Source organism: Helicoverpa armigera, chromosome 21, assembly GCF_030705265.1.
Source record: "Helicoverpa armigera isolate CAAS_96S chromosome 21, ASM3070526v1, whole genome shotgun sequence".
NCBI classification, from domain to species: Eukaryota; Metazoa; Arthropoda; class Insecta; order Lepidoptera; family Noctuidae; genus Helicoverpa; species Helicoverpa armigera.
This window is the reverse complement of record NC_087140.1, coordinates 1573026-1591941: the sequence shown is the minus strand read 5'-3', so window position 1 is coordinate 1591941 and position 18916 is coordinate 1573026. Positions and strand designations below refer to the sequence as shown.

The 18916-nt window shown below is 45.0% G+C and overlaps 1 protein-coding gene across 1 annotated transcript in view; it reads left to right on the top strand.

The window, feature by feature from the left end:
- Positions 1 to 17368, top strand: part of LOC110380782 (actin-binding LIM protein 2) — a 44622-nt gene extending 27254 nt beyond the window's left edge. The window contains 15 exon segments of the mRNA XM_021340888.3: positions 1589 to 2038; positions 2279 to 2336; positions 2408 to 2570; positions 3015 to 3194; positions 4049 to 4120; positions 4648 to 5205; positions 5292 to 5371; positions 5705 to 5845; positions 8948 to 9023; positions 10174 to 10243; positions 11736 to 11776; positions 12350 to 12405; positions 12407 to 12472; positions 12474 to 12528; positions 12606 to 17368. Of these exon segments, the coding sequence (XP_021196563.2) occupies positions 1589 to 2038; positions 2279 to 2336; positions 2408 to 2570; positions 3015 to 3194; positions 4049 to 4120; positions 4648 to 5205; positions 5292 to 5371; positions 5705 to 5845; positions 8948 to 9023; positions 10174 to 10243; positions 11736 to 11776; positions 12350 to 12405; positions 12407 to 12472; positions 12474 to 12528; positions 12606 to 12719 (2180 nt within the window). The 3' untranslated portion in view covers positions 12720 to 17368.
- The last annotated feature ends 1548 nt before the right edge of the window (positions 17369 to 18916 follow it).

The window sequence follows — 18916 nt, the reverse complement described above, 5'->3', positions numbered from 1 at the left end:
CTATAATAAAATATTTGTAGTTCCCGTACAATAAACTGGATTAAACCCATCCCAATCCCAAGTGTGCGACTTGGACTTCTACTTGGCCGGATTTTAATTTTCGTGGATATTTATAGAGACACCCCAGTTTGTATTACCTAATTCTCATCATATGGAGCATTATACTCAATACAAAATGGGGTTGAACATTGGAGTCATTCTCAGCCATGTACACCGTACAAGGATTACATCTGTCGCTAATAAATAGGAAAGCCCCTCGCATGTGGGCCATTGTTATAGCGGCCAGTGCACGACTGCGCCCCTAGCGTTACACCGAGTTTTGAAATACTACAATACCCCGAGCACGCTCCGAGCTCTCCCACTCGTCGTGTGCTGATGCAGTCTGTTCGGGCGGTGTGTTTACGATCACTGTCATCGTTAAGTATTTTCTGTTTGCTAAACAGTAATCGCAATCAAACCTTTCTGTAGCTAGTAGAAATTCGTGTGTTGTATGCCGTTTTATTTTGTAACAGGATTCCTTTATGAAAGGCGGCTGCTGTGGGTTGTCTATCTCCGCAATGTATGCGCGTGTGCGCGCGGCTCGCGCTGCCCCGCACTAATCATCACTTGACCCCAACTCACTATTTACAATCGCTTTATATTAAAGCGTTTTATCGACTACACTTAACAGAGTCCAGTTTGTTTCTAAAATGTAATACTGCCACGATACTAAGTATTACCCAGTATTTCGCCTGTAAAAAACTCATATCAAACATACAATTAAATGGTAATGTTCAGACTTCTGTATATCTTAGACACCATTGGCTGTGTTTCGGATGGCACGTTAAACTGTAGGTCCCGGCTGTCATTGAACATCCTTGGCAGTCGTTACGGGTAGTCAGAAGCCAGTAAGTCTGACACCAGTCTAACCAAGGGGTATCGGGTTGCCCGGGTTACTGGGTTGAGGAGGTCAGATAGGCAGTCGCTTCTTGTAAAGCACTGGTACTCAGCTGAATCCGGTTAGACTGGAAGCCGACCCCAACATGATTGAGAAAAAGGCTCGGAGGATGATGTTCAGACTTCTGTGTGAGTCTCCATTTACCTGCTAGACAAACACCTAGCCCAGACTCACTGGAAATAGAGGTAAAATTATAACAGGAGCTTAGCCTTCTGATCGGTATTTTTCAAATAATATATATTTCTCACACATTTAGTAAAAACGTTTACCTATTAATACTTCTGCGGTTGTTTGGCTTACGCCGCATCGATTTATTCAACAACTAATTGAATGGCTCTATTTGATTTGAATGAGTTGAGCGGAGTGCGTCGGATCGCAGTCGTTATGATAATGTGGACACGCTGCGACCAGGGTTAATTAATTGAATTAAACGTAATGGCGGTTTCATGTAAATTGGGGAAGCCCTACCGCTCTATGGCCACTTTGTGAGCCATTACACTAACACGTCTCAACTGTGTAGTGAAGTAACGTATTCTCACGTCCAAGGAACTTATTCTGGGTGTGTAAATTGTAGAGAGGCATAATAGTTGTAATGGTCTGTATAGGTATATGTGAGCGAGCGATGTTGAGCGTTGTGGTGGCGTGTTGCAGGCAAGGTGGTGTGCGCGTCGTGCGGCGGCAAGTGCAGCGGCGAGGTGCTGCGCGTGTCCGACAAGTACTTCCACACGGCGTGCTTCACGTGCCGCACGTGCGCCGCGTCGCTGGCGCGCGGCGGCTTCTTCTGCAAGGACGGCCACTACTACTGCCCGCACGACTACCAGCGCGCGTTCGGCACGCGCTGCGCCGCCTGCGACCTGTACGTGGAGGGCGAGGTGGTGTCGGCGCTCGGCAACACCTACCACCAGAAGTGCTTCACGTGCGCGCGCTGCAAGCGAGCCTTCCCCTCGGGCGAGAAGGTCACGTACACCGGCGCCGAGGTGGTGTGCTCCAGCTGCGTGGCGGCGCCGCAGCGGCAGACGGCGCGCGCCGCGCCGCCGCAGCCCGCCGCGCCGCACTCGCCCGTCTCGCGCGGAGACACCGCCACGCCGCACGACCAGAACGGTATGTACATTACTATTCTGTGCCAAACCACCTAAATATGTATGAGTTTTACAAAATGCTTTCTACTTTCTCTGCTGTCGCACAAACTTGCAAATTCGTTGATCCTTGACCTTGACCCACGCCGTGACATTGACGCGCTGTCACGCCGTCGAACATTACCACCTCTCGTCTAGTACACCTGATGGGATCACTCGTGTATATGTAGAGTTGGTAGTAAACAATGCTTTGTCCTGACTGCAGAGTGTGCGGGATGCGGGCAGGAGCTGTCGGAGGGCCAGGCGCTGGTGGCGCTGGACAGGTGAGGCGGCGCTCGGGGTGAGTGGGCACTGTGGCGCGGACGCTGTGAGTGAGGCGTGGGTGGTGTTGCAGGCAGTGGCACACGTGGTGCTTCGCGTGCGGCGAGTGCGGCGCCGTGCTGCAGGGCGAGTACATGGGCCGCGACGGCGTGCCCTACTGCGAGCGCGACTACCAGCGCCTCTTCGGCGTGCGCTGCGCCTACTGCCAGCGGTACATCTCCGGGAAGGTGCTGCAGGTACGCAACTATCAGCAACGGTGAACGAACAGGTGGCCTCGTCTCATCCATATGAATATCGATCGTCCCATTATGTGAAGATAACTGTATCCTGCAGGAAGCGAGTGATTCACTCGTTACATAACCCAATGATAACAACAATAGCGAGCGAGCGCGTGACGTCACGTGACGTGGCGCGCGTCACGCATGCGCTCGCGCGTCACAGCACGGGACATGCAACTATAAGCTTCGTACAACTTAACGGCAAAAATTACTACCATATACAACGCAAACAAATTGTGACGTTTCATGTAGGTGTTTGTAACGGGGAAATAAATATTTGGGACAAAGTCAATTAATGGGACAAATAAAATGTTATTGGAGGTAAACAAAACCAAGGAACGCTATGAATATTCTTGGTTGATTATAATATTGTGATGTGTTGATATGGCGTGTCGTGCGCAGGCCGGCGAGAACCACCACTTCCACCCCACGTGCGCGCGCTGCAGCAAGTGCGGCGACCCGTTCGGCGACGGCGAGGAGATGTTCCTGCAGGGCGCCGCCATCTGGCACCCGCGCTGCGGGCCCGCGCCGCACGAGCCCGACCTCGAGCCCGCCGCCGACCGCGCCTCCACCGACCTGCAGGTATACTATCCACCTCGTCATCTAATCAATTATGTAATATCGACATTGTTTCGACTGCATGTTTATTGTAGTTTAGCTCAGCTTAATTCTGCTATAAATTCAAATAGTAGTGGTTTTAATTATAATTGTGTATATAGTCGTCCGTATGTTGTGTTTAAACAAGCGCTCAGCAGCCCGACCCTGGCCAGGGTTGGTGGCGACACCTATCGATGCCGTATACAATATGTTGCGCAACATAATGAGAAGTGTGATGTGAGCAGCGCGGCTGGCCACATGTTGCGAGATACTTTACAACCACAGCTAATGTTCTGACCGACCAGCACTTGTTTCTGCAGCAATAAGCTTGCTTTTTATATTGTTAAGCTTTTATTTAATATTTTTTTTTATTTTTTCAGTGCCGTAGTGTCTTGATGTTTTGTAAAATGTGTCATGTGCCACAGTATACACGACTAGATGCGAACATAGAGCACCCACATTATGCTTTAATTTTATTTCTTAAATACAATAGCATTTTTTTTTTGTTAAAAATGCATTCATTTGTAATATAGTAGTTTTTGTGAATTAGAATATTTTGACATTAGTAATTAGGCCTTGTTTACTTGTCATATATTTAAAACACAAGTGCACGGGTGTTCGTACCGGGCGGCAAGGCGTCAGAACAACATTTACGCGTAGAGAAGCGTGGAATATCGCGAATGTAGCGCCTAGTCGTGTGCACTCGTGGCGGGCAGCTCGCACGCGCGCTTGGCTCGTGCGAGTGGCTCGCGCGGCTCGTGCGGGCGGCTCGTGCGAGCGGCTCGTGCGAGTGGCTCGCGTGGCTCGTGCGAGCGTCTGACGCGGCTTGTTGTCGGCAGTTCTCGCTGCGCTCGCGCACGCCCAGCGTCAACGGTTCCTACTGCAGCCCCTACAGTAGCTTGACCAGGAAGGTCCGTCACATTTTTTTTTATTATTTTTTAAGGTGTGCTCTCGAATGTCTAACCGGTGCCGCTACACTGTTTTATGAAACAAAGTCAAAATTTCAGTTTTTTGCAATAATGACGAAATTAATCTGATTTATTATGTTGACTTCAAGGGCATACATATTTTAATTCAGTTGACACATTTACACGTTTGTTATTATTTGTAATTCACTTGTCACGTCGCGTCGTCGCATTCGGTGTCGCTCGGCGCCTGCGCATGTGAATGTGTTGACTAGTTGTGCTGCTGTTACGCATTTATATGCTAAATCTTCACATTAGGTAACCAAAGTAGAACTTTTCTTTAATTTAATTTTCTCAAGTTTATTGAAAACTGGTATTTGTAGTATCTTACGGGCCAAAGTGAGATACAAATTTATTGACGGGACAATTTGAGAAAATGAATTTTATTATTAAAGATTTGCTAAAAACGAAGCGTGTGAGTATGGCAGCACAAAGTCGTGCGTCGTGTTGTGAGTGGGCATGGCGTGTTGCAGTACGGGTACCGCGCGGTGTCGCCGGGGCTGGTGCTGCGCGAGTACCGCGACGCGGGCGCGTGCTCGCCGCACCGCATCACCACGTACTCGTACCTCACGAGCGAGCCCTCGTACCTGCGGCGGCCGCTGCAGCCCTACGACCGCGCGCCCGCGTCGCCGCACTTCCACCGGCCGCCGTCCGCCGCCAGCCGCGCCTCCAGCCGCGCCGCCAGCAAGGCGTCCTCGCGCCCCGCCATGCGCGCGCTCGTGGACTCCATGCGCGCCGAGACGCCGCGCCCCAAGTCCCCGCGCATGAACAACGAGGAGCCCATCGAGCTGTCGCACTACCCCGCCGCCTACAAGCCGCCGCCCGGCACCAAGCCCAAGATCGAGCGCGACGACTTCCCCGCACCTACCCGAGAGCGCCGCCGCCGCTGGTCCGACACCTACCGCGGCGTGCCCGACAGCGACGACGAGCCCGACGCCGCCGTCAACGGCAAGCTCAACGGCGCCGACGTCGACCCCAAGCTGCGCCGCGAGGAGCACGAGCTCGCCAAGATCGAGACCGGCATCGCGCAGGTACCGCCGCCCTCGTTGTAACGACACTACATACTGCATTCATGTGTGCTAATGGAGTCAACAACTGCAACTGTTCACTGTTCCAGGTATTCCTGAAAGAAGTCAAGGAGCGAGAGAAGCTCCAGCAGTGGAAGAAACAGAACCTCGACCCCAGGAACGCGAGCAGGTGAGACTCACATAAGTTCCTCCGTGGCTCGCAAGACACGTTAACTTACTGTGTCGGTAGAGTGATGTGCTTGTGTCTATGGAGAAATAATGCTTAACGGAGATGTCATAACGGAAAATTTCCTTAAAAAAGTGTCAAAATGCTAGTGCCCTTATACGCTTTCCTTACAAGCCACCCATTTTTTACCAAAAATCAAAGAATGTATGTCCCCTTAGTTCACTCGTAACTGATCGTTTTGGTCACGGGCATTGTACATATATAAAGTGTCGCGAGGTCGCCCTCGCTACACGCCCTCGTGGAGTGCGTGGTGCTAACTGCCCGGTGGTGCCGCAGGACGCCGTCGGCGTCGCGCGAGCCGCTGCCGCGCCTGCGCTACTCGTCGCCCGTGGGCGCGTCGCCGTCGCGCTCGCTGGACGCGCGGCCCGACGAGCACGAGCACAACCACGCCTCCCACGCGCATACCCACGTACAACGGTGAGCACGCCGCCCATGCCACTACGCGCCCACTAGGCTAATGACTTTCATTAATGTGTCTAATCCTTAGTTCCCTCTGTATGCGCACCGAACGTACGCGCGTCACTGCCGGCCGTACGTTCGGTGCCACTAGCGCCGCGCCGCGCGGATACCTCGCCAGCCTCGGGCCCATAAACTGCATAAAAATGTACATAATTACCAAGAAATATAATCATAAGTACCAGCAATAAAATGTCGGCACACCGGCTGGCAAGGTGTCGCGGGTGTCGCCAAGCCCCGGACTGCCCCTACTGTCGCCTACTGCCGGCTACTAACACTGTCACTAACCACACACGACTCGGCTCGCTAACACTACTAGCTCACGTCATCGACTGCGTGCTCGCGCCGCTGTCCGACCGACAAGGCCTGCCACTGCCCACTCTTGTGACGTGTCGCTCGCACGGTGCTAACTTTCAGTCTGTTGCAGTACACACGTACACGTACTACACAGACGAGGGTGAGTATGTTATGGTACCGCAGCTCTGTCTCGCTTGCAAGTAAGATACCGTCCGGCGTCACACACAGTTGCTAGTGTGGTGCCGGCTGAGTAGAGAGCTTGGCGCGTAGGTCGCGAGCGGGCAGGGCAGGCTTGTCGTCGCGCGGCGCGGGATGAGCCGGCGCCGCCGCAGGTGAGTGCTGTGTGCCTGACCGCTGCCGCCGCCACTACCCGCGCCCACACACTCGCGCATCGACAACTCGACTTCGACGCACATTTACTCTACTACCCATTTAGAATATCAATCTCCCATACCTAATTAAAAAGAGATTGTAAATAATTTTATGAACAAGTGAAACGTTTTTGCCACGTCACATAAAGTTACGTATGTACTTACAAAAAGTAACAGTTCAGTTACATAACTATGAATTCCCGATGTTTTGTGGTTTGTCTTACAATAGCAACACTAAATCAAACTCAGCATGGTCGATGTCGGTGAAGTAGAACAGTTGCGATGCGAGTGTGTCGACGCGTGGCGCACGAGTGGCGAGCCACCGTGAGCTTCTGCTGCATCTCCCGCTTCTTACTAAACCTGCTACACATACAATACTTGCATTTCATAACTACTATTAAGTACTCAATAATAATCAACTACAAATACAATTTATTGATTGTCTCATGTACAAAAAAAACATTAGGAAATCTGTCAGTATGAGCACTTCTGTTTCTATCAGTTTTGAGCTTTTTTCTGAGACAAAAGGTTACCAGTTTCAAAAAATTTCAATTTGTCATAATCACAATTATGGTTTTGAGCTAATATGCAGAGTGTCAAAAACAGCTTGTTAAAGGCGCTTGTCCATCACCAGCTGCGTCTCTGTCGCACTGTGCACTGCCTAGGACTGACACCAACGCGACACTTTCTAGTTCACTTATGCTCTGCTCATATACCTTATAAGTTGACAAGAATGATTCCTGGTTACCACTGCATTATACCGTTGTAAACTGATTTGTTTGTTTGTAACCTTGCGGTTTCGAAACTACTGAACCGATATAATATAAATCTCACAATTGGGAAGCTACACTATCACCGGGTTAGTTATTTCTACGGGATGCGGGTAAAACCGCGGGAAAGAGCTAGTCTTCCATAAGCTTGCAATGTCGCTAGAAAGATAATTTCAGTGTAACATGCATGGTCGTCGCAGGGTAGAGTTGTCATCATGTGTGTTGCTTTGGTGCTGAACAAACACTAACATATCCGCATTTACCTATGTTCATGTCACTTCTCTACTTATGTTCTCGCTTTTGATATGTGTTAAGAGTTAAGCTTTTTACGATTATTTAAGTACTAGCTTTTGCCCGCGGCTTCGCTCGCGTTAAAAAGTATACAAACTTTCATCCCCTATTTTATCCCCTTAGGGATGGAATTTATCAAAATCCTTTCTTAAGGGTTGCCTACGCCATAGTAGCTTTATGCATGCAAAGTCTCAGTCCGATCGGTTTAAAATTGACAAAGTTTCATACAAACTTTCATCCCTATTTTATCCTTGGGTAGAATTGATCAAAATCCTTTCTTAGCGGATGCCTACGTCATAACATCTACCTGCATGCCAAATTTCAGCCCGATCCGTCCAGTGGTTTCAGCTGTGCGTTGATAGATCACTATGTCAGTCAGTCAGTCAGTCAGTCAGTCACCTTTGAGTTTTATATATTTAGATTGTGAGTATCGCCACAGTAGCAGCGGTGATACACACTTACACATGTGCAGTTGACGCCTACACTGTATGTCAGTGGCGAATCTACCGCAACGGCCTCTGTGGCATGCCCTTATGTAATCACTTATATGTACTTCGTTTTGTACGCCCCTATATATTCTGTATCGTTGTGTGAGCACATCAATCCGATGCCTCCGATTGTGAAGGCTAAGATAAGTGCCCTGATGCACCTGAATTTAATGAATGTCAATGTTTGTGAACTTTCAACCATATCGGATGGATGTGCCCCCGACGTTAGTCCCTGCTGTATGTTATGTTGCGTGTCTCGATGCATGGTGCATGTCGAGTGCACTCACACGGACGGCTCTGATGATCGATGTCGTTACTGTGAGCGAAGCATACATTAGCTGAGCACGTGTGAGTGCACCGTGTTGTTGACGTGGCGCAGTGGACGTGCCGGAGCCGAAGCTCCGCTGCGCCTCGTCGCACTCAATGTTGTTACTGTTGTCATGTGCGCCGACGTACCGCACCCTAACACGATACTACGACACTATTTGTGATACTATTCAATTGTATTTACTTTGCGGTACCCACTGGTCACTGCTTTAATTTTGATTCAATTAATTCTATCACCGCATTCTTCGGGTTTGTGTACAATGAAATAGAATATATAATAGCGAAGATGACAAGGCCAATGATAAAAGGCTCGGTAGCGCTGCGGCGTAGTGTCGTGTTAGCGTGCGGCGCGGCTTGGCGCGGTGTGCGTGCTAGCTAGCGTTGTGCGTAGTGTCGCGGCCCGGCTCCGGCCTGCGCTCCAGCACGCTGCCCGCCGCGCTCCCGCCGCCACCACCACACACACACACACAGCAGGCAGTAGGCAGGTAGGCGGCAGGCGGTACAGCGCGCATGTTGCAGTGGTGTCGTCGCTGCGGGCGGCGCCGCGCCCCGGCTACGGACTGGCGCCGCGCTCGCACACCTCTCCTCCACCGCCGTGAGTACCCGCACACACACACACAGCCGATACCAATCGCTGTCACTACTCATAGATTCCCTTCAAATACCTACATAAAGAGAGTTGCGACCAGCTGCCATTAAATGCTACCCTCGTGGTTTTGAAGATAATTATCCGCTAAAGATCATTTCGCTATTTAAATCACTGACTTTAAATATATCCCGACATGATTTCATCAATTTTTAATTATTTCGTGTTACTATTTATTATAATAAATACTTCTTACTGCACATAATCTGAATACTTCATTTAATAGGTAATATTAAGAAAGAAATCTCATCAAAAGTGATTTTTCAAGATAGCAGCTTGCTTTAGTTCGCTTTCCGACCACATTCATAACAGCTAAATAAATATTGCAATACCTCTACGGTCGGTTAGTCCTAAGGTAAGCAATTTTTGCTTAGCTTGTGTTATGGTTTCCAACACAACTGATAAACTACATAGGTCATTTATTAATTAGGCAGCAACTCTCTATTTGTGTTTCGATGAGTGACAGCGATTCTGGTGAACACGAGATGCCAGTTTACACAGAATAGCGAGAACAAGCGTCTGCGTGTTCATTCTTAGAGATTTATTAATGTTGTATCGAAATCACTTGACGGCTGAAACAAGCCTCAACCTTTAAACAAAACATTGTACATTCCACACAATTGACAAGTGAAGATCATTAGATGAACTGCCACTAACGCGAAGCCACACTTTGCGAGTACAGGGTATGTATACCTGTTATACAAATTATAATTTATATACTGCTACTGCACAAAACATACGAGTCATTATTTTGTTAAAATATATTTTTTAACGATCTACTTTTTTTAAATCCTACACAAATTCAGTTATTTTTTTTTGGTCATTGGTTAATGCTAGTTAATTTGGTTTGCAATTTGGTTTGCATTTATAATGTTTAGTTTGTAAGGCACACCCAGCACGGGTGTCCCCACTCAAGTATTCCTTGTTTGAAGTTCCTTACTTCGTTGAACAACAGTTTGAACTACTAGGAGACTTGCTTGCTTCACTTGCCACTGACTACGTCACGTAATACACACGTTGCGAGTGTGCAGGCTTGTAGTGGTGTGCTGCGCACATGTTCCATTAAGATTGTCTGACGGTGTGTATGTGTGTTCCTCAGGGAGACTTCACATTCAGCGGCATGGGCGACAAGACGCATAGCACGGACTTCAGCAGCGGCAAGTCAGACAGTAAGTAGTGCGCGGCGGCGGCGCTGTCTCCCCGCCGTGCAGCGTGCACGCGATGCGGGAGCCAGCGCCCGCGTCTACCGCCAGTCGCTAACTACGATAATGTTTATGTAATCTCACCCCCCACACCTCTACTAATACCTGTTTACTTGACACTACAACAGCCCTATACATTGGCTAGTACTTGTGGACAAACATCGAGTCTCACTCGTCCACGTCACAGACCAAGGGTCCTATGTCTATTGCAGACCTTGGGCCGGGCACATGGATGCACTATAGTTTTCTTCACAATACATGTTGTGCAACTATTGGAACTCCTCAGTCAGTACTTGCTAACCAAATGTACATGTTAACGATTTATTCGTCAACTCGCCCACGTCAATTTTGTCCACTCGGGTAATTCAAAATAGTTGTGTGTGTGGAACATGCGTGGGCTTGGTGTAGCGATATAGTGGTGAGCTGCGGCGCCGTGTAACTGACGTGTGGTTGTGTGTTGTGCGCGCAGTGCGGACGGACCTGTGCAGTAAGTAGCGCCTCGCTCCGCCTCGCGCCTCGCGCCTCATGCCACGCCGGCTGTCCGCATTCCTATACTGCTCACTTAGTTTTCCCATGCCAATCATAACTAACTCGATATCATAAAAAAAGTAGCAATCGCAACACTGTTCAATGTTATATCATCAATTTTGAAAGTTTTAGAATGAAGAATCAAAAATTACCTCATATCCATTTATTTGCTGCCACGGATTAATTTAACTTGTAAACGTAAAGTATTAAAAAGTTTCGATTTGCATATACTTTTATGTTGCTTTTACGCTATTACTATTTTTGTGTATTCCTCATAAAAGGCTTTTAAGAATAATCATAGCAAAGATAGTACTTACCCTTTTTCTTACGAGAGAAGTAATACAAAACAAGGTGCTGATAGTTGAATTCATCTTATAGAAATACTTCTTTAGACAGGTAGAACCTCGATGTTGGCGCCGCGGTACATGATGGCACGCTCTTGCGGCCAGGAACGAACTATCTCAATACAAGTTATCTTTCTTTATAGAACGGCGTTCCTGGCAATTATGATCCTGTCACTACAAACCCATTTAAGTTTCCGAACCCATTCCCGCATGTGGGCATTTCACAATTTATATGAAAGAGTAAAAGCGGAAATACACTTACGTGTCGTGGCGTGTCGTGAAGCGCCTGACGTTATCGGTTTCATACATTTAACTACACGTGTTGAGACACGACGACAGACAAATATGTAGGTCTCTAACCATATAACATGTATGAAACCGAAGGCTTCTGGCGCGTCAGAACACGACACGTAAGTGTGTTTCCGCCTTAATTCGCGTTAGTGGCCTCCTATACACGAAAACGCTTGTATGGCCTCCTGTACAAACGTTCGTGGCTGGGAGGAGGGGCGCCAATATCGAGATTCTACAGACACGTGAGTAGCGTGTCGCCTGCGTACTGCTGGATGCTCATCGCTCGTGTGTTTCAGTATCTGCCGGCTCCATCACTGACGTGGATCGAAGTGCTGTGGTGAGTACATCATCAACTGCTGTCTCGATGGAACTTCTTCCTGCACCCTGCTCTACTCCTGACTATCTGTGGACCAAATTTCATTTAAATTGCATCAATAGTCGTGAAAGACAGAGTCACTTTTTTATATACTAGCGACCCGCTCCGGCTTCGCTCGTGATAACAGTATTATCCCACTATTTAATGTATGTTTTTACACGTATAAACCTTTCTTTTTAATCACTCTATCTATTAATAATAACCGCATAAAAATCGGTTGCGTAGTTTTGAAGATTTGAGCGTACAAAGGGACATAGGGGCAGAAAAAGCGACTTTGTTTTGTACTATGTAGTGATTATAACTAGTTTCAGCCAGCGGTTTCACCCGCACCCGTGAAAGTTCTGCAATAAAGCGGATTTTTCAAATCGGATCAGTAGTCCCTCAGATAGCGTGTTCAAGAAAGAGATTAAGGATTGTATTAGATAGAAAACCTTTAAGTGTGGATAGTTAAGACATAAAATATTTTCGCAATGTGCGTACTGTTTTAGAAGTAGTCGGTATACATGTGTGTAGAGTGTTGTTGTGGGCGCGCAGACGACGGACGGCGGCGTGGCGGTGCGCGGCGGCAGCGCGGCCTACCCGCGCGCCGGCGCGCGCGCTCGCTGCCAACATGGCCACCTCGCACCTGCTGCACGAGCCCGCCAAGCTCTACCCCTACCCTGCTCATCACCAACTACCGCCTGCCGCCCGACGTCGACCGCCTCAACCTCGAGGTATGTACCGCTGTGTCGCTGTGCTGCACTCCCGGCACCGAGCGAGCCGACTCACCGCCCACCCCATCGTGTTGCAGCGGCATCTGTCCGACGCGGAGTTCGAGGCCATCCTGCAGATCGGGCGGCAGGACTTCTACCGCCTGCCGCAGTGGCGCCGCAACGAGCTCAAGCGCCGCGCGAGACTCTTCTAGAGCCGCCGACACCGACCGACTTCATTTGCCATTGTGTGCGAGCGCACACCGTTCCATCATACAGATGATATTAAAACGTTTACATAATAATATAAATGTTAAGTTGCGCGGGGCGCTCTCCGACCGCTGCCTTGTTTATTACTGAGATATACAGATACCTATATATTATTATTATATATTGTGATTTAGTGTGGGCGCGTGGTATTCATTTTAATTTAGTGAGAACCAAATATATTATGATATGTAAGATAAATATTTTGATTTAGAATTTAAGTTGGGACATAGACGACGACTTCGCTATGTCATCGGTAGCTATAAGTGTAGCTTTGGTGGGTATCGGACGAGCGAGCGAGGTGTGCCTGCGACGAAGCGTGCTTCTATCGTAATGCATCGCTTACTGATCAGAACACGAGTGAAGTCATAATACCCGCTCGCTGCGCACTGCGCTGTCTGCCACTGCGCTGTCTGCCACTGCGCTGCGCAGCGAGCGTGCGAGTGTGTGTGTGTGTGTGTGAGTGCCGCGGCGGAGCGCGGTGACGTCACGAGCGCTGTGACGTCATCGCGCCCGCGCCGCGCTCTAGTTACATCGTTGTTTTTAATATTATTCTAGACAGATATTATATTTGGTTGCAACATGCATTGATGAAACTATATTCAAAGTATTTTATTGTTTATATTAAGCATTTCGATGGCTTATGTACGAGTTGTTATGTATAAATAATAAGGTATGCATAAGAGTAGATAGCTTACCTACATACGATATGCCTAATTTGTTACCATACGCAGTCGCAGTAGACGTGCTGTCTACGTAGCCTAGTTATCACAATTCTCTAACATTATGTTTCGGCAGCTTTAGCGCAAACTATACTATATTTCCAACAATCATTTTACAATATAGCTATTTTACTAATAACTACAACAAAATGTTATAAGTGCTAAAACAGTCTCAGATTATGTTATATTCTATTTATTTTTTAAATATCTTGTGACCTACATGAATGTTGTACATAAATTATGTATACTTAATAAATAGTCAAGTTTAACATAAGTTGCCGAAGGATCGAGTCCGTCAGGGGCTCGATTCTGCTAATGTTACTTTGGCCACTCATTGGATTCAACTTTGCGTCCAATATGGCTATAACTTGAAATGATCAAACTACTGCTCTATATCTGTATTTGCGTCAATTCCAACTTTGTAACCAAACAATGGAAATAGACCAGAGGCCCGATTCTCCTAAGTTAATAATGTCAAAATCGAATAGAAATCGAATCGCAATAACAGTTTTAACGACATTCGATTGGTTTGCCATTAGTCTGCTATTTTGGTGATTTTGGTCTATACGGTAGTTTGCTCTACAATCATATTGCAATCGTTAATCCTTTGCAGACAAAATGATTCATTATTGAATGACAGAAAAGGATAAAAACGTTTATTTCAAAGAAAAAATATCGGAATGCCACCGTATGCAATCTTAATCGAGTCGTGATTGGATCGCAGTCGAATGTGAATATGTCACTTAACCGTCAAATCCGTAGCGGACCCCAATCGGGGTCTGAACATCAATGTCACCGTAAGCTCGGTTTAGACCCCAATTGGGGTCTAAGAATCAGTCATACACTTTCCTAATTATTTACGCTCATATTTATTTTCTTTCCAATCAAACCACATTTGTGAGTACTAAATAAAATAACTAAATAAATTTAAATTATTTTTACGCATTCAAACCTTTCATATTTAGCATCCCGTTAGAAATATACCTTTTTAAAATCCAATCGTAATTACCGGGAATTCTGATCGAACTCGCCATGTTTGTTTACATTAGTTGTTTTTTTAAATTTGAAGACGCATAGACAAGATGGCGACGGTGATAGAAGTTTTGCATCGAATGATCCGAATCGTTAAAATAAAGAATCGATTTAATAATTTAAATCGATATTATAATATTACTAAATTGCACTTTTGTATACTTACCATAATCTGAAAATAAATTAGGAAAAGTAAAATGACTTAACTTATTTTGAAAAAAATGCTAGAAAATCAGTGGTAGAAAATACGTTGTAGCCGGAATAAAAAAAATCTTCGGTTTTTAGGGTTTCTGAAGACAGCAAATGAAGACTTATTTATTTCTTCGGGTGTTTTATGTGCAGGATTCCTGTAGACCTGCCAAACTTAATGGCGATTCGTTACTTCCAACTTTTTAACTGAGCGGCAAAGCTATTTGACGAGAGCCGTAGTTAGGTGTAGTTTTATGACGAGTGCGCAAAATTTTATGACGAGTTTATTGTTTGAAAGGGCAAATAGTTCGCTGTTCATCGAAAGCTGCTCCAAGATGGAAAGATGGCCGCCGCCGACTTATTTTTAACCGACTTCCCAAAAAGCGGAGGTTCTCAATTCGACCCATCAGGTCAGGATCTGATGATGGAACCTTGAGAAATCGAGGGCGACTTTCGAAAGTTGCAGAAATACATAGGTTGAAATCTTATCACTCAGGTGTTTGCCTGGTAGCACTATTCAACAGTGAAGGCTTTGAGCTGACCTGATGATGGAGAGCAGTGAAGGTCGAGGGAACTCGACAACTGAATATTTAAACTTTCTCGTGTTTGTGCTTATATTATTCGTATTTACGAGGCCTCTGCAACAGTGAAGGAGATGGAGACGAGAGAAGTTCGGTTGTCGAGTTCCCTCGACCTTCTCTGGTCTCCATCATCAGGTCAGCTCCAAACCTTTACTGTTTCATAGTGTTATCAGACATACATCTGAGTGTCAAGTTATAACCTTATCTATGCTTACAATTTTCGAGAGTTGCCCTCGATTTCTCAAGGTTTCCATCATCAGATCCTGGACCTATTAACAAATATGGGGAATATAGCCCTTCGACCAAAAACAAACATCCAAATTGAGAACCACCTCCTTTTTGGGATTCGGTTAAAAATATTTGGTGACTTTAAAATCAATCAATTACCTATTATTATTGTTTCTCATCATCAAATAAGAACATTACTTTGGTAGTTACAAATTGCATTATATTTCAGAACACCAGGCTTACCCTCCGCCGAAACAAAAATCTTAGAATTGTTGAGAAATAATATAAGAATAAATTAAAATTCCGTAACAGGTAATAAAAATTCAATTTAAGTTAAAAATTATTACGAATGACGCAACACCAAAATAAATAATACATATAAAAATTTAATGCTAAAAACTTTCATAAAACTTAAATATCTTTTTTCTTAACAACAAAAACAAATTGAACCTATAATTTCAAATTAATAAATAAAATTGAAATAAGTTGCTATTAAAAAATAGGTATATATAAAATTGGTATTCGATTATTTATAATAAATATCCGATTTAGGTATCGAATGCACAACGCTGATTGAAAAAAAAAAATACTCCATTCCAAACTCTTCTTGTCTGTGACTTTGATCTTGTAAATTGTTCATTTTTATTGTGTATTTTATGTGCTGATTTTTTAGTTATTGAACATAAATAAGTGCACATAATGTATTGCAACGGATTGAAAATGTTATACATATGACGTTTGTGTTGTGTTTAAGAAAGTGATGCGATTATTTGTTGGTAAGTTTTCACCAAATTTGAAATGCCTAACTTTTCGATAGACTTAAAAACACCGTAATTATTATCTTTTTCTGAATTAACTGACCCCATTTGACCTTTGCACGCTGTTGTCAAATAAGTGAGCTCTAAAGTTATAGTTAAAATACTTCTGATCAGGCATTTCGGACTTAGAATTCATGTGTTGAAAGTTAGTACCAATTTTTGACTTCCATGTCGCGATTCAAAATATCCCGCCGAATCAACGGTAAAGTCATATGTCAAAATCTTGTCGAGCAGAGGGGTTAAGTAAAATTAGGAGAATCGGGCCCCAGCTCTTTGCGCCATAGTACCGGTACACACATGGGTGCATTGGGCGCAAAACGTTACGTTGGTGCAAGTACCTATCTCCAATGTGTGGCCGCGGCATTAGCAGAATCAGACCCCTGGTAGGCCATATAGCAGCTTCGTGACGTACGTCAATGGCCGTTATGGAGGTATCACCACGTTACAGGCTGTCTGGCGCTACAGATAGGAATAGTAAGAGCCACTCGCCGCCTGCTCCGCACGCCGACCGGCCGCTTCGTATTATATTTTATGTAGTCAATTGCCTGCTAGTAGTCGCTACGACCCTACGGCTAATATATTTTTAACTTGTCAAAATTTTAACTTGAATACGAATGTGGCGCCTAATGCCGGCGACACGGTGGCGGGAAGCGCCTCTAGCGCGGGGAAACGCTTGAACACTTTGTAATGTTGTCTTTACTACACCGCTAAAATTCAGTTAACGATAAGCAATGACAGCTTCTCACGCAATGCTTGGGAATGAGAGAACGAGGTAAATTATTTATATTGAATTGTATCTAGATGTATATATAGAGTTTATTTTGTAATAATGCTATGTATGTATAGCAGCGCGCTCTCGCGGCGACTCGTGCCGCGCCGCCTTCACGTGAACTTATATTTTGTTCGCAATTATACTTCATACATAATATTCTTGCGATGTTTGAATGATGTGTGAGAGGGATCCTACAGTGATTTTTAACGTGGAGACTATATGCTTTTAAAGTAATAAACTTGCATTTCTGATTAACGGTGTGTTTTAACTCATTATGACCTCTACCTAGGTACCCGTTTTCTTTAGAAATATAAATCAATTGTACAGTCAGCAATAAAAATCCATTAACATGTTACTAATAAAAGACCAATCGTATTCGATTGACATTTGATTGGTGTGCGATTGGTCTGCTATTTTGGTGATTTTGGTCTATACGGTAGTTTGCTGTACAATCATTTTGCAATCGTCAATCATTTGCAGACAAAATGATTCATTATTGAATGACAGAAAAGGATAAAAACGTTTATTTCAAAGAAAAAATTGCGGAATGCCACATACGCTTCAATCGTAATCGGGATTGGATCGCAGTCGAACATGAATCGTATGTTGCTTGAGTAAAATTAGAAGAATCGGGCCCCTGATCTGAGATCAAAGAATTGATCTGAGATTCTGATTTACTGATTTTAATTTCATGGATTTTACAAATCGACAAGAACAATAAAATAACATGCTAGGTACTTACATGATATTTCAGAAATCAACAAACAAAGTGAACAATTTCCAGAAAAAAACAATGGGGATAAATACAATGACCACCATAAAATTCTTTGATACCCTTAGTTTTGTAACCAAAAATATCAACTTAACACTAGAAAAATAAAGTCTAAAAATACAATGGTAGGTACCAGCTGTTTTAGTCAATTGTATTCGACAATTTAGTAAATGATCACCAAATCTTGACGACCAAATTAATGTATTATTTTTGCCATAAAATGTAGGCTTATTATCAAATAAAGTATTATGATGCCATATTAAGTTATGTGTATATAGACTCCACGTAGTCTTGTTTGCCCTACCCCTAGAGTGCAATTCAAAACCGCGTAGACGCGGAGGGGCGAGGCGGCCTGCGAGATGAGGCGCAAGTAGTTTCAGTGCTCGCCGCCGCGGCGCCGGAGCCCCGCAGCGCCGGAGCCGTGACAGAACCCATGCTTGCTGCATGTTGCATGTTTGCTTCCATGCTGCATGCCTGCTAACTTATGTATGAAGTTTGGAATAACAATGATTTATTTGGACTCATTTTGCTTAAATAGGATATTAAAAACTTTGGTCATAATTTTAATTTGAAATGTTGGTTTAATTTTGATGATCATTTACTATTTTTGTCTGCTATTTGTTACTATATCTGGTGGTAAGTTAAACATAAGCCAAAAACAATCTCCTAAGCTAGAGATCGATCAACAGACAGGGGAGAATAAACATGTTAGAATAGTATTGATACGACCAATACTGGTACACCTGAACTTAAAATGTGAACAAGCGCGGACCTAGTTTACTACGGAACCCTCAAAACTACTACAAAAGTGTGGTACAAAGAGAAATCATCATCATCATCAGTTGCGCGTTGCCACCACAGAGTATAATAATTAATAACTATACTGTAGCCACTCGTACAGAACAGATAGAAAGAGATAGCAGTTGTTTTCATTGACGAAGGGACACTAAGCGCGTAATTTGTGAACCTTGTTATGCAGAGTAGAGCCAATGTTAATTTAACTTGTTTAATATCTCAAATTGAATTGACTG